Here is a 15,299-nt window from a genome sequence, read left to right on the forward strand (position 1 = left end):
ATGTATTACATCATTAATGCTCAAAACAATCTAGATGGTAGGTAGTATCCCCATTTCACAGGTTATAGGCACTGAGGTTTACAAAAAGTTGCATAAACCTGTCCGTCGTTATAGTTAGTAAGAGGCACCTGTGATTTGAATCCAGCTTTGTCTTCAAAGCCTGTCTTCTCTCACTGATGGTAAAGTATATATGGGGACTATGTTCTCTTGTGGTTCAAGTTAGATCTGTACAAGCCCTCAAGCCTTAAAGGCTTAAAAAAAAAGTCTGAGAAAGGATACACAAAAGGAATAACAAAATTTTTTTTTTAATTCAGAAAGCTGAGCTTATAAATAATGTTGTCTTCTATAAACTGTAGTGATAGTTCTTCCATTAATAAAATATGGCAAAATTGTATATTTGTTCAATTAAAATTGTGTTTTTGTTTTTTAAAGTTTATTTATTTTGAGAGAGCGAGAGCAGGGAAGGGGCAGAGAGATAGAGAGAGGGCGAGAGAATCCCAACCAGGCTTTGCACTATTAGCACAGAGCTTAACATGGGGCTCAAATATCATGAAATGTGAGATCATGACCTGAGCCAAAATCAAGAGTTGGACACTTAACCTACTGAGCCACCTAGACGCCCCTGTTTTTGTTTTGATCTAAAGGGGAAAGGGGGCTTATAAGTTTTCTGCTAATGTGTAGGAAAATTAGTTCTGTTGCTATATTAATTTAAATATAGCCAAAACTTAAATTGGACAGTATGTTATAGGGTCTTAGAATATAACTTTTGTAACTATCCATAAGGAATGCTAGACTTAAAAAAAATGGGACAGTGGAAAAGCATAAAATACCTTTAAAAATATTATGGGCTTTTGGTTAAGTTAAAATAACTGCTTGCCTTGTCACAATGTAAATACATATTTCAAGAAAAAATAATAATGGCCAACATTTATTATTGAGATATTTTAAATTAATTTTCAGAAAGAAGAGAAAACTTATTCAGTAAATAACCTTCCTCCTGATAGACCAGGAAGTCTCTACTCTGTGTGTTCTCTGATTAAACAGGCAACCAGGTAAGTTTTTCACATTCACCTGACTGAAGTGTTGTGTCTGAGAACCCTGATACATTTTCTAGTGGTTAGGGTAAGAGTAAGAAATGGTAGGTACAGTGGAAATATGTGTCTTTGGTAAAGTCTGTCAGCTTTTCTGGTCTCTTCATCCACAAAATAAGGTAATCACATCATTGTAAGAGTACTTCTGGCTTTGAAATTTAAAGTTAAATGCGGAGAAGCATCCATATATAGCAAGCATGCACAGTTAGGAAGTAAGTGCCTTTTCTCTGGGTGAGTGCATCCTTATGGTGTCTGGGAATCAAGTTAAGGATTTGATGATACATTTAAAATTTTCATATACTTTATTATCCTCAGAGTAATAAAGATTCTGAGAGTATACAGAAGATGAAGTGCAGTTCAGTTCTTCGGTTCATATGTTTTTTTTTAAATTCTAATTAATCTGTGGCAGTCAGAAGCAGGAAAGTGTATTCCTGAATTAAATTATTAATTTTTGCAAACTTATGTCCAAGCAACTTCCAAAGTAGATTTGAAGGAACAGAATTGGTAATTTGATTTTTTATGGATAGTTGATTCACCTCCCCAGCAATCTTAGACTACACTAAACCTTTCAGGTGCTGTGAAACCATCACCTCCTAGAAAGGAGCACCTGAAAATTGTCTCCATTTGGAGTCATTTCATTACTAAAAATGAGAGGAGTAACCTATGTAAGATTAACACAAAGGGAAGCAATCACCTTCTAGGGGATTAAAGACTTCTGGAAGAAAGGAGTTCCAAATGTATTTTAGTGGAAATGAATTACTTGCCTAACATGTTGTATAGCAGTAAGAATGCATTGCTAGAATTGGAAAATGTGATTATTTGCAAATGTTTAAGCAATATTTTTCATGTTCACAGAATTCTTCAGCACTGTGCGAAGACAAGGCTTTCTTTAAGCCATAACTATCGTATATGCTGCTGGAAAATGGTATCTTAAAATTATTATTATTTATTTATTATTTTTGAGAGAGAGAGAGTGTACGTACGCAAATGCACACGGGGGAGGGGCAGAGAGAGAGGAGACAGAAGGTCCAAAGCGGGATCTGCACTGATAGCAGAAAGCCCTATGCAGGGCTCTAACTCACAAACCGCGAGATCACGACCTGAGCTGAAGTCGGACATTTACCTGACTGAGCCACCCAGGTGCTCCAAAATTATTTTTATTTATTTATTTATTTGTTTGTTTGTTTGTTTATTTATTTATTTTTGAGAGAGAGAGCACTCATGTGAGTGGGAGAGAGGCATAGGGAGAGGGAGACAGAATCTCAGATAGGTTCTACACCCACCGCAGGAGCCCAGCGCCAGGCTAGGTCTCATGTCCTTGAGACCATGACCTGAGCTGCAATCAAGAGTCAGATGCTCAACCAGCTGAGCTACTCAGGAATCCTCCCCCCCTTTTTCTTTTTAATTTTTTTTAATGTTTACTTATTTTTGAAAGAGACAGATCGTGAGTGGTAGAGGGGCAGGGAGAGAGAGAGGGAGACACAATCTGAAGCAGGCTCCAGGCTCTGAGCTGTCAGCACAGAGCCCAATGTGGGGCTTGAACTCACAAACTGCAAGATCATGACCTGAGCTGAAGACGGATACTTAACTGACTGAGCCACCCAAGCATCCCTATTAAAATTATTTTAAAAGCAAGATTTTTAAAATAGTTTTATTGTTTACATACATACCTCTAAGTTCAAGTTACTTTCTTTGAAGTCATGTGAGAAATTCTTTGTAACATTAATATTGGTTTATTCAGAAAAATATCCACTTACTAGGTAAACACTGCAAAATCTGGCTCTTATGTTATACTTTGCCTATAATTTGTTTTGTTTCTTTTTTCTCAGTGGAGGGGGAAAGGCAGGGAAATTGATAAGATTTGAAGTATGTCAAAATGTGGTTATTATAAACTATGATAGTACAGTATTCTACTCTATTTCTATAACTGTAAAAGTACTTTCTTTAACGTGGACTTCAAGGAAGTGATTCTCAAACTTTGAATTCTGTATCTGTACTAATTTAATTATAAACCTATATGTTGCTGTACTTCCTAAGTTTTGTCTGTGTTCTAAAATTCAGAACATGGACTTTTCAAAGACTAGAACTTAATCTGCTTGTAATAGACTAATTTGGCTATCCACTTCTGGAAAAGTTAAGACATATATAAGGATTCTACAATATTCAACTTCTGAATAAAGTTGCCTCAGAGTTTATTAATCATTTAAGTCTTATCAATGGATAACTCTCTTTCCTGCTGTTTTTATTTACTTGGTTTTAGGTACCTGGGATAAATGATAGCAATATACTGCCTTTACTTTTGAGAGAATCGCTCATACCCAGCGTGGGAAGATTTCTTGCATACTCTGATGACAAAGTACATGCTCTCTTTTTAAATGGCATTACTCTAACCCTAAATTGGAATTTCAGCTCTTTTACTGAAAAGAGACAGGTGATTATATTTCATACTGAAATCTACTTTTTTATCGTTTCTATCAGTGGAAATAGAACAAAGAAAATCAAGTACCACACTATCTCAATTTTATTTTTTGAGATGTAAAATCTGTCAAGACGCTTTAGTGATCTCATTGGATTTCCTAGCAAAAATCAGAAAGGTGTGACAAATAATCATTTTTATAAAGGCAACTGATTATATAGAGAAGGACCAGAGTGGTGGTTAAACAATACCCATAATCCATGTAAAATATAATCTTTAAATTAGTCAAAATAAAGTTTTAATGATTCATCTACATATTTTTTAAATTGATAATGTAAAAGAGGCTTTTGTTGTGAGTTTTGTCTCAGTTTTAGAACGATAAAACTTGTTTTTCCCTCTTTTCTGCTTAAGGTAAATCAAGGTCTCAACTTAGCTTGGTGTAAGTTAACTTTTCCTGATGGGCAAGATCAGTTAATTCAGATTGGACACCCTGGACCATATGAAAGGTACTGAAAAGCAGTTTTAAAAACTATTTTTATGATGGTAAACAGTTTTCTGACAGAGGGGAAGCATATAAACCTATTTAAATGTTATATTTTTAGTTTTTTCAGGTAGATATTGTGCATGTATCATTTCAGCAGATTTCAGAGTTTACAGAAGTATTGGCATCTTGCATAACTAAATAAATCATATCATTTTTAATCATTTCCATTTGTATTCAAGTGGTTTTTCAAAATGAGTATTTTCGATACACTTGTCTTGCTGTGGAAGTTGGACTGTGGTCAGCTGTGTTAACCGATTAATTAATCCCCCAACCTTTTGAAATAAGGTTTGCACAAATAACTAAAGTTATGTATATTTCGGGGCGCCTGGGTGGCGCAGTCGGTTAAGCGTCCGACTTCAGCCAGGTCACGATCTCGCGGTCCGTGAGTTCGAGCCCCGCGTCGGGCTCTGGGCTGATGGCTCGGAGCCTGGGGCCTGTTTCCGATTCTGTGTCTCCCTCTCTCTCTGCCCCTCCCCTGTTCATGCTCTGTCTCTCTCTGTCCCAAAAATAAATAAAAAAACGTTGAAAAAAAAAAATAAAAAAAAAAAAAAGTTATGTATATTTCTGTGACGTGGAATAAAATTAATTCAGTGATGCTTTTTCTTAAGATGGAGAAGATTCTTAAAATCCATTTTTATGAACATGCTTTTTCTCTTTTGGTTTTATGTAATTTGTTGTAATCAGTCTACTTGTGATGTTCTCGGCATGTTAGTGATTTTATTTGAGAATGTTCATGAAAGAATTGCTTTTTTACCTCATGAATTTATTTTCCTGTTGGGATTTATTGCATTTTGGTGTAAATGCTCCAACATTCATTGCTAGTTTGAATAATTTGCCTCAAAAATACAGAGCATCTGGGTGGCTCAGTCAGGTAAGGGGCTGACTCTTGATCTCAGTTCAGGTCATGCCTGATCTCACAGTTTGTGAGATTGAGCCCTGCATCGGGCTGTGCACTGATGGCATGGAGCCTGCTTGGGGTCCTTTCTCTCCCTGTCTCTCTCTGCCCTTTCCCCACTCATATTCTTTCTCTCTCTCTCTCTCACAACATAAATAAATAAATAAATAAATAAATAAATAAATAAATAAATAAGAAAAAATGCAGTGTCTTTGACAAACATTACTATTTGTTTCAGGCCATCACTTGAGATCATTTGTTTTATTGAACTTGATACTTGTTTTGTATATTGAATGAATTATATATAATTATACATTTGTGTATATGTGTGGGAATTAATGGCTGTGTTCTGGTTTAAATTTTAGAAAGCAAATGCTCACTTAGTCTTAATGTGTAAAGACATTTTCATTATAAAACATAATGAAATTTATTTCACTTTGGAGAATTTAGACATTTGAATTTGAATTTTGAATGAAATCCAAGTATCACTTTGTTCTGATTCTTAAAGCCTGTCTTTATTGGGGCACCTGGGTGGCTCAGGCTGTTAAGCATCCGGCTCTTGATTTCAGCTCAGGTCATGATCTCATGGTTGGTGAGATCGAGCCCTGTGTTGGGCTCTGTGCTGACAGTGCAAAGCCTGCTTGGGATTATTTCTCTTTCTCTCTCTCTCTGCCCCGTCCCTGCTCATGTTCTCTCTCTCTCTCTCTCTCTCTCTCTCTCTCTCTCTCTCTCAAAAATAAATTTTAAAAAAGAACTTATAGAAATATCTTTACTAATCATGAATATGAGTAAATCATTTTATTCTTGATGAATAATGAAAAAAACTTAACTTTTCCATTTGCTTTGAAAAAGACTCAAAAAATTTACCAGTAAATGCCTCACTTTGGAATTTTTTTCTTTATCATTTTTCCCCAAATTGTCTTAATGATTTTTCCTTTTAATTTTTTTTTTTCAACGTTTATTTATTTTTGAGACAGAGAGAGACAGAGCATGAACGGGGGAGGGGCAGAGAGAGAGGGAGACACAGAGTCGGAAACAGGCTCCAGGCTCTGAGCCATCAGCCCAGAGCCCGACGCGGGGCTCGAACTCCCGGACCGCGAGATCGTGACCTGGCTGAAGTCGGACGCTTAACCGACTGCGCCACCCAGGCGCCCCGATTTTTCCTTTTAAAAAAATGTTTTTAAAAATACTATACAACTTCATTTTTCAAATATTTATTTTAATGTTTTCAATCTAGATATGTGACAGCAGTCATATCATGGTGCAGAAGCCTGACCCAGACTAATCAGAGAGAGATGCCCACACATTCTTCATCTTCTATTCTTGAAGAAAATTGGTATTTATATTTCTTTTAAACTTTATCTGTGTAAAAGAGTCACAAAAATTAAAAATATCAAATGGTAAGCTCTGAGACTCTTTTCTGATAGCTTAAGCTTGAAAATAATTTATCTTTAATCAGATACCCAATTTATTACATTACATCGTATTTTATTTTATCTGAAGTTCAGAAAACTGCATTGAAAACTTCTTACCAAAATGGGCGATTCTTTTTATAGATAAATTCATCCCGAAAACTTTATGGAAAAATTTAAAGGAGAATTTTTAAAATTTTAGTAATATTAAAAGAAGTAAAATGTTGACTAACTTTCAGAAAAAATTGATTTTGAAATCATTTTTATCATATTAATTACCTCCCCCAAATCAACTGGCAAATCAACAAATAAAGTATTTTAGTCCATCCTACGTGCCCTTCAGTGTGCAAGGGGACTAGAACTGGGCTTCAAAGGAATATTTAGGGAAATGAATAAGATATTTTAGGGAGGGAGCAAGGGTAGAGGTAAAAAGTATATTTTGTCCTGTGGAGACAGTGAAAAAATGTTTTTATGGAGCAGATGCTATCTGTTAGGGTGTATTGTGGGTTTTGAAGAATAAGAATAGATCTTGTGATCAATAGAAAAGCTCACACTTGATGGAATTACGAGTTCCTAGGTGGAAAAAATGACAGGAAGAAAGGCCCTTAGGAAGGTTAGTATCACTGAGAGCATACTCTGAATATACAGGTATCCCTTACTTTTTGGAAGTTTGCACTATGCCACTTCACTTACATGAAAGACCTACATCAGCATGTCCCCATTTTTCTACAGCCATACCACCCTGGATGTGCCTGATCTTGTCTGACCTCGAAAGCTAAGCAGTGTTGGGCCTGGTTAGTACTTGGGAGTATGTTCCTGTCTTTGCTAACCAAAAAAAATTCGAGAAGTATTTTCGCTTTCAAGGAAAAAGGCAAAAAGTGAAAATAGCATTCTGCATTTGTTTAGCAGCAAGCTCTTACACGGAGGCAGCTTGCACCCCCAGCAGGGAGCATGGTAGCTCTGAGCTCCTTACCTGAGAACTACACTCAGCATCTCAGCTTCAGTCTGCCACAGCTTTGAACTGTGTCTGTGAGCCTTTGTGCTTTATCCCAGTTTATTTTGTGCATCCATTAGCAAGATGGATCCTTAGGTGTCAGAAAAAGCGTTAAGAGAGGTTATGTTTTGGGTGTGGGAATGATCAAAACATTTTCCATAAAAATGAATGGCAATTGTTTTTTCACTTTGTGCCATTTAAGTTTATGAAAGTTTTCATAGAACACTCTACCATTGGATAGTGGAAGAAACCTACTGGAAAAGAGGGATACCAGGAACAATTTAGGAAGCTTTAAAGTGGTTTGTAAGTGTCTTAGCATAGCATGGTGAAAAAATACAAACATTAAGCCTAATTCTCAACACCTTTTCCTAAGTGACTTAGAGAAAGAGGTCGAAATCAAATCAGTAGATGTTATTTGAATATGTTAGGTATCCTAAGGGTTCGGCTTTCCAGATCCTCCATTCTTCAGCTACAGTCTGTTTGGGAGCAGAAAAATTGCCCGAGTAGCTAGCAAAAAACATAGTTGGGATGAAAAGGAAATTATGTATGACGATAAAATTGGTCACTTCATTGCTCAGCTGACAAAGTTTGTAAGATGCTAGCCTTTTTACATGAAGACTTTGAAGAGGATAACTGTAAAGACAACTAAAAAGTGAGGGCATGAGAGAAGTGCATATTGGTGAGAGCAGCCACGGGTGGAAGCAAAAAGGAGCAGCAGAAAGACAAAGGAGTTGAGGAAGAGTAGGGAGAGGAGACGCAGTCCAGTCGCAGTCGCTTACAGTAGCTCCATTTCCCTTGCAAAGCCTAACACATCTCCACTCTGATTTGTTTTCTTGTCAGAGAAGGGTTGAAGGAAGAGAAATGACTGCACAATCGATAGCTACCTAAATTGTATTTCAGTATTTTTTTTCCAGCTCACCTTCTATTATTTTTTTACTGATTCAACTTCTTAATAGGGATGCTAGTCAAAAATAGTACAGAAGAGAGTTCATAAGAAGTTGGGTCATCATATGAGCAACAGTACTAAAGGTAGTTTGTATTGTTGCTTACAGCCAGAAAAATGTCGTATGTGGAAAAAAAAGATGTTTTTCAGTGATGAATAATCAGCAGGCCTTGGAATAAGTCATATGGAAGTCTTTACCACAGATGCTTAAAATGTTGAAAGATCTCTTTCATCCTTCAACGAAAGAGTACAAATTGACAAGGAGGTGAATACATTCCACTGTAGTAAGGCCAGTAAAGCAGACAAGTTCCATGAACTGTGAAGACTTTTCTAGTGACTTGAATAGAGAGATGTTTTAGATATTAAAGTCTTCATTAATTTTACAGTGAGCTAGTTAAGTGACACTATTTTCTAGTTGTGTGCCACTGCTCACATTTCATTCTAGCTTAATGAGGAAAAAGAGAAAGGATACACACGTCAGAGATTCTGCCCTCTACCCATTACCATTTGTCCCAGTGTCTGTTTCTGTGGAACATGGTAAGAGTTAATGTTCATAATGTTAACCCTTCTATTCAAGGAGAAGAGAATATGTAATATACTGTGTTTAAGAAAACAATGAAATGAGTAAGTAGTCTATTCCAGAAGAAACTTAATAGAAAATACTTATATTTTGACACCTAATTCAACTGTAAAAACTTGGCCCCCCAAAACCATCTGTTTCTGAAGGGTTCCATATAAATGAGGCCTTACTTATATGTGCAAAGTACAGAAGAAAAAGAAAAAAGTCCTTTCTCCTGAAAAAGACAATCTAGGTATGAAAATCAGAAGGTTAAAGAGTTCAAGAGATTACAATGAGTATATGATTAGTTAACAGTGCTATAGAAATTCAAGGAAGGAGAGAACACTTCTTTCAGAGAAGTGATAGGATTTTAGTAGGTTTTTAACTTTGACTAAACTTGGAGGAGGAAAGAAGAGGGTATACCAGGTGAGTATTAAAAAAGTTGTAGCAGGCGGGATCTGTGGGTAGATAAGTGGACAGAGGAGTGGGGCCTGGAACTCCAGCAGGATATGGCAGAGGGAGAGAAGAGTAGGAAGTCTCCAACAGAAAGCCCCGATTTTAGATGTGATATCTAGATTTTCATTCCAGTTTCTTTTTGTCTTTTCTTGTTTAGATATCAATCTTTAAAAAAAATTTTTTTTAATGTTTTTTTTGAGAGAGAGAGCAAGCGAGCATGGGGGAAGGGGCAGAGAGAGAGGGAGACGCAAAATTGAGGCAGGCTCCAGGCTCTGAGCTGTCAGCATGGAGCCCGATGTGGGGGCTTGAACTCATGAATTATGAGATCATGACCTGAGCCTAACCGACTGAGCCACCCAGGCACCCCTCGATTACCAATCTTTTAAATTCTTGCATTTCAGTAAGAAGCTACCTTTTTATGGATGTTATACAGTTTATTGACCTAATATTTGCAAATTATCTGTTTGGGCAGATAAAAGTATGTAATAGTGTAGTTTCATATGAGAATTTTTTTTCTTTTTATTTCCTTCTTTTTTTTTTTTTTTTAACTTTATAATGTCTCTCAAGTTATGGCCATGTACCTGTGCCACTGAATTTCCAGAGTGTAGCATTTTTTTTTATTGTACTTCAAATAGAAAAAATTAGTTATATAAAAAAACTTCAAATAAATAGAAAAAATAGTTATATAAAAAAAAAGTTGGGGCGCCTGGGTGGCTCAGTTGGTTAAGCATTCGACTTCAGCTCAGGTCATGATCTCTTATTTCACAAGTTCGAGCCCCGTGTCGGGTTCTGTGCTGACAGCTCAGAGCTGGAGCCTGCTTCAGACTCTGTGTCTCCCTCTCTGTCTGCCCCTCCCCTGCTCGTACTCTGTCTCTCTCTCTCAAAAATAAATAAAACATCAAAAAAAAAATTTGTTTTTAAGTTGTGGCAGGAATGCCAGTTACCTTCAAACATCAATACCTGATTCAAAAGTCCTTGAGGTGAGGACTTCTATTCACTTACATTATTCATTAAAAGCACTCAATAGCAGGGAGCCTGGGTGGCTCAGTCAATTGAGTGTACGACTTGGGCTCAGGTCATGATCTCATGGCTCTTGAGTTCATGCCCTGCATCAGGCTCTGTGCTGACGGCTTGGAGCCTGGAGCCTGCTTCGGATTCTGTGTCTTCCTCTCTCTCTGCCCCTCCCCCACTCATGCTCTGTCTCTCTCTCTCTCTCTCTCTCTCTCTCTCAAAAATAAATAAACATTCAAAAAAATTTTTTTAATTTAAAAGTACTCAATAGCTATCAGTTGAATCAAGTTGATTTGTTACTAAATAAAGCCAATATAGAGAGAATTCATATGCTCTACTGGCTGAACCAGACAGGCACCCAAATAAAGAGAATTCTTAACTTCTGGACACTTCTTTCTAAAATTCAAAACTTTATGAAAAAAAAATCAAGTATGTTTACTTGAAATATTGTGGATATAAAAGAAGCAGACAACTATCATTAACTTACTTTTTTTTTTCTTTTTGCACAGGTCTGTGGCCTCTGAACTTGAAAAGATAAAGAAGTTTAACTGTATCCTTTAAACAGAATGTACTGTCCTGTATAATTACTCCCTTTAGGTTCTAGGCTTAATTCATGATTCTGTACTTTATATTAATCCATACTTATATATTCTAGAGCTTTACTGAATAACATTTAAGATGGTAATTTAAGATATATCTTGTCTAGGGGCACCAGGGTGGCTCAGTTGGTTAAGCATTCAACTATTTTCAGCTCAGGTTATGATCTCACAGTTTCATGAGTTCAAGCCCCACGTCAGGCTGTGTGCTGACCCTGCAGAGCCTGCTTGAGATTCTCTCTCTCTCTCTCTCTCTCTCTCTCTCTCTCTTTCTCTTTATCTCTGCCCCTCCCCTGCTCACCCTCTGTCTCTCAAAATAAATAAACTTAAAAAACAAAGATATATCTTGTCTATAGAAGGTATATCTTGTCAACATTTATACTTTTGAGTGAGTTTAAATAGGGCAGGGGACAGTGAACTAGGGTTAAGGTCTCCTATGGAGACTTTTTCACTTATATAATTCTATTCTAAATTATAACAGACCTATGTCTGACTTTTCCTTTCTTTTTTCTTAGGATATTTATTATTAAAAATTCTTTTATTTTTAATTTCTGCTTTATTGAGGTATAACTGACAAAATTGTAAGAGATTTAAGGTGTACGTTGTGGTGACTTGACACACACATATTGTGAAAGGATTACCCTGTCTTGTTAATAATGAACACCCATGTCACCTCACATATCTAGATCTATATGCCCTATATCTATTCCTTCCTCTCCCCACCCTTTTTTTGGTAAGAACCTCTGAGTTCCATTCTTCTAGCAAACCTCAACCATACAACACAAGGTTATCTACTATAGTCACCATGTTATACATTAGATCCTCAGACCTTATACAATTTAGAGCTGGAAGTTTGTCTTCTTTTACCAATCTCTATTTTATCCACCCCCACCCCCTGGAAACCATTTTTACTGTTTCTATCAATTTGACTTTTTAAAAAAATTCCACATATAAATGACACTGCAGTATTTGTGTTTCTGTCTGGCTTATTTCATTTAGCATAATACCCTCAGAATCCTTCTGTGTTTTAAATGGCAGGATTTCCTTATTTCTCATGGCTGAGTAGTATTCCATTGTATACATATACCATCTCTCTTTTTTTTTTTTTAATTTTTTATTTTATATTAGAGAAAGGAGAGAGAGAGACACGTGAACAGGGAAGGGGCAGAGAGACGGAGACAAAATCTGAAGCAGACTCCAAGCTCTGAGCTGTCAGCACAGAGCCCAATGCGGGGCTTGAACTCCCAAGTAGTGAGATCATGACCTGAGCTGAAGTCGGATGCTTAACCGACTGAGCCACCCAGGTGCCCCTATACCATATCTTCTTTATCCGTTCATTTGTTACTGGACACTTGGTTTGTTTCCATATCTTGGCTATTGTGAATAATGCTGCAATGAACATGGGAATGCAGATATCTCTTTGAGATCCTGATGTCATTTCCTTTGGATATATCTGCAGAATTTGAATTGCTGAATGGTATGATAGTTCTTTTTTTAATTTTTTGAGGAGCTTCCATACTGTTTTCCATAGTGTCTATACCAATTTACATTGACACCAAGGTACACAAGGGCTCTCTTTTCTCCACATCCTTACCAGCACTTCTTAACTATTGTCTTTTTGATGATAGCCATTCAAATACATATGAGGTGAGACCTCATTGTGGTTTTGATTTGCATTTCCCTGATGATTTGTGATGTTGAGCACTTTTCCATATACCTATTGACCATTTGTATGTCTTTGAAAAAGTATCTATTCACTTTCTCTGCCCATTTTTTTATCAGTTTTTTTTTTTTGTTTTTTTTTTTTTTGTTTTTTTTTGCTATTTAGTTGTATGAGCTCTTTATGTATTTTGGATATTAACCTCTTATCAAATATATGATTTGCAAATACATTCTCTGATTTCATAGATTGTCTTTTCATTTTGTTGATGGTGCCCTTTGCTGTGCAGAAGCTTTTAAGTTTGATGTACTTCCATTTGTTTATTTTTGCTTTTGTTGCCTTTGCTTTGTTATCAAATCCAAAAAAATCACTGCCAAGACTGATGTCAAGGACCTTACCCCGTGGTTTCTTCTAGGGGTTTTATGGTTTCAGGTCTGATATTCAAGTTTTCAGCCCATTTTGAGTTGATATTTGTGTAGGGTGTAAGATAAGGGTCCAGTTTTTCCAGCACCATTTATTGAAGAGACCATCTTTTCCCCCATTGTATATTCTTGGCTCGTTGGTTGTAAATTAATTGACCGTGTATTACGTGGGTTTATTTCTGGGCTCTCTATTCTGTTCCATTGATCTATGTGTCTATCCTTATCCCCATGCTGTACTGTTTTGATTACTATAACTTTGGAATATAGTTTGAGATCAGGAAGCATTATGCCTCCAGCTTTGTTCTTAAATTTTTTTTTTTTTCAACGTTTATTTATTTTTGGGACAGAGAGAGACAGAACATGAACGGGGGAGGGGCAGAGAGAGGGAGACACAGAATCGGAAACAGGCTCCAGGCTCCGAGCCATCAGCCCAGAGCCTGACGCGGGGCTCGAACTCACGGACCGCGAGATCATGACCTGGCTGAAGTCGGACGCCCAACCGACTGCGCCACCCAGGCGCCCCTCCAGCTTTGTTCTTAAGATTCGGCTCTTTGGGTTCTTTTGTGGTTCTGTGCAAATTTTAGGATTGTTTATTATGTTTCTTTGAAAAATGCTATTGGAATTTGATAGAGATTGAATTGTATTTGTACATTGTTTTGGGTGGCATGGACATTTTAACAATATTCTTCCAATTTAGGAGTACAAAATAGCTTTCCATTTATTTGTGTCTTCTTCAGTTTCCATCATGAATGTCTTAGTATATAGATCTTTCACTTTCTTGCTTAAATATATTCCTAGGCATTTTATTCTTTTTGATATAATTATAAATGGGATTGTTTTCTTAATTTCTGATAGTTTGTTATTAGTGTATTTAATTGATTTTTTTGTACATTGATTTTACATCATGAAAATTTACTGAATTTATTGGTTCTAACAGTTTTTGGTGGAGTCTTTAGGATCTTCTATATATAATGTCATATCATCTGCAAATAGAAACAGTTTTACTTTTTCTGACTTGAATTCCTTTTCTTTTTTGCCTAATTGCTCTGGCTAGGACATTATGTTGAATAACACTGGCGAGAGTGGGCATCCTTGTCTTATTCCTGATCTTAGAGGAAAAGCTTTCAGTTTTTCACCATTGAGTATGATGTTAGCTGTGGGCTAGTCATATGTGACCTTTATTATCATGAGGTACATTCCTTCTATACCCAGTTTGTTGACAGTTTTTCTACATCTATTGAGATAATCAGGTAATTTTTATCCTTCATTTTGTTAATGTGGTGTATCACATTGACTGATTTTCATATGTTGAAACATCCATGCATTTCTGGAATAAATCTCAGTTGATTATGGTATATGATCATTTTAAGGTATTGTTGATTCCATTTGCTAATCTTTTGAGGATTTTTTTGCATTTATATTCATCAGGGATATCGGCCTGTAATTTTTTTTAACATTATTTATTTATTTATTTATTTATTTATTTATTTATTTATTTATTTATTCAAAAGCAATCTCTTCACCCAATATGCGGCTTGAATCTGTGACCCTGAGATGAAGAGTCATATACTCTTCTGACTGAGCCAGGCAGGCACCCCGATAATTTTTTCTGACCAGTGTTCTTGTCTGGTTTTGGTTGTCAGGGTAATGCTGGACTTAAAGATGAGTTTGGACATACTCCCTCCACTTCTATTTTTTGGAAGAGTTTGAGAAGGATTGGTATTAATTCTTTTTCAGTGCTTGGAGGAATTCACCAGTGAAACCATCTGGCCCTGGGCTCTTATTTATTTGGAGGTTCTGGATTACTGATTCAACCTCCTTATTAGTGATTGATCTATTCAGATTCTCTCTTTCATGATTCAGTCTTGGTAGGTTGTGTGTTTCTAGGAATTTATCTGTTTCTTCTAGGTTGTCCAATTTGTTGACATATAACTGGGCTCATTTTCTTAAGAAACTTTTTGTTCTGTAAGTTCCCACCTCATTCATTTAAATTTATCTAATGATTTTTCTGTAATCCTATTCAAATAATAAAGTAGCTCTGCAACAGAGGACAGGTTTCTTTTCATTCTAGATCTTTTTTAAATTAAAAAATACAATGCATAGATTATTTATATTCCTGTCACTCTTTTGTTCTTTTAGTCCCATATCACTTCTTCACTTAAAGGAATGTTGAGATTTTAATTCTTTCATCTCCTATCACCAAATTTCCATCCAAATACACACACATACCTACTCTTTCCTTTCTTCTTCTCTTCTACTCTAACTAGTTTCTTTATCAATAAGGGGTAGACTTGATAAGT

General features: G+C 36.3%; 1 protein-coding gene across 2 annotated transcripts in view; it reads left to right on the plus strand.

Annotated features, from left to right (window-relative positions):
• Window positions 1-15,299, plus strand: part of CA1H5orf34 (chromosome A1 C5orf34 homolog) — a 33,237-nt gene that overhangs the window by 17,413 nt on the left and 525 nt on the right. For both annotated transcript variants that reach the window (XM_030330264.1, XM_030330271.1), the window contains 6 exons: window positions 961-1,052; window positions 1,947-2,016; window positions 3,352-3,522; window positions 3,919-4,013; window positions 6,184-6,282; window positions 10,831-10,871. In XM_030330264.1, the coding sequence (XP_030186124.1) occupies window positions 961-1,052; window positions 1,947-2,016; window positions 3,352-3,522; window positions 3,919-4,013; window positions 6,184-6,282; window positions 10,831-10,871 (568 nt within the window). The remainder of the gene's footprint in view (window positions 1-960; window positions 1,053-1,946; window positions 2,017-3,351; window positions 3,523-3,918; window positions 4,014-6,183; window positions 6,283-10,830; window positions 10,872-15,299) is intronic.

Source organism: Lynx canadensis, chromosome A1, assembly GCF_007474595.2.
Source record: "Lynx canadensis isolate LIC74 chromosome A1, mLynCan4.pri.v2, whole genome shotgun sequence".
Lineage (NCBI taxonomy): Eukaryota > Metazoa > Chordata > Mammalia > Carnivora > Felidae > Lynx > Lynx canadensis.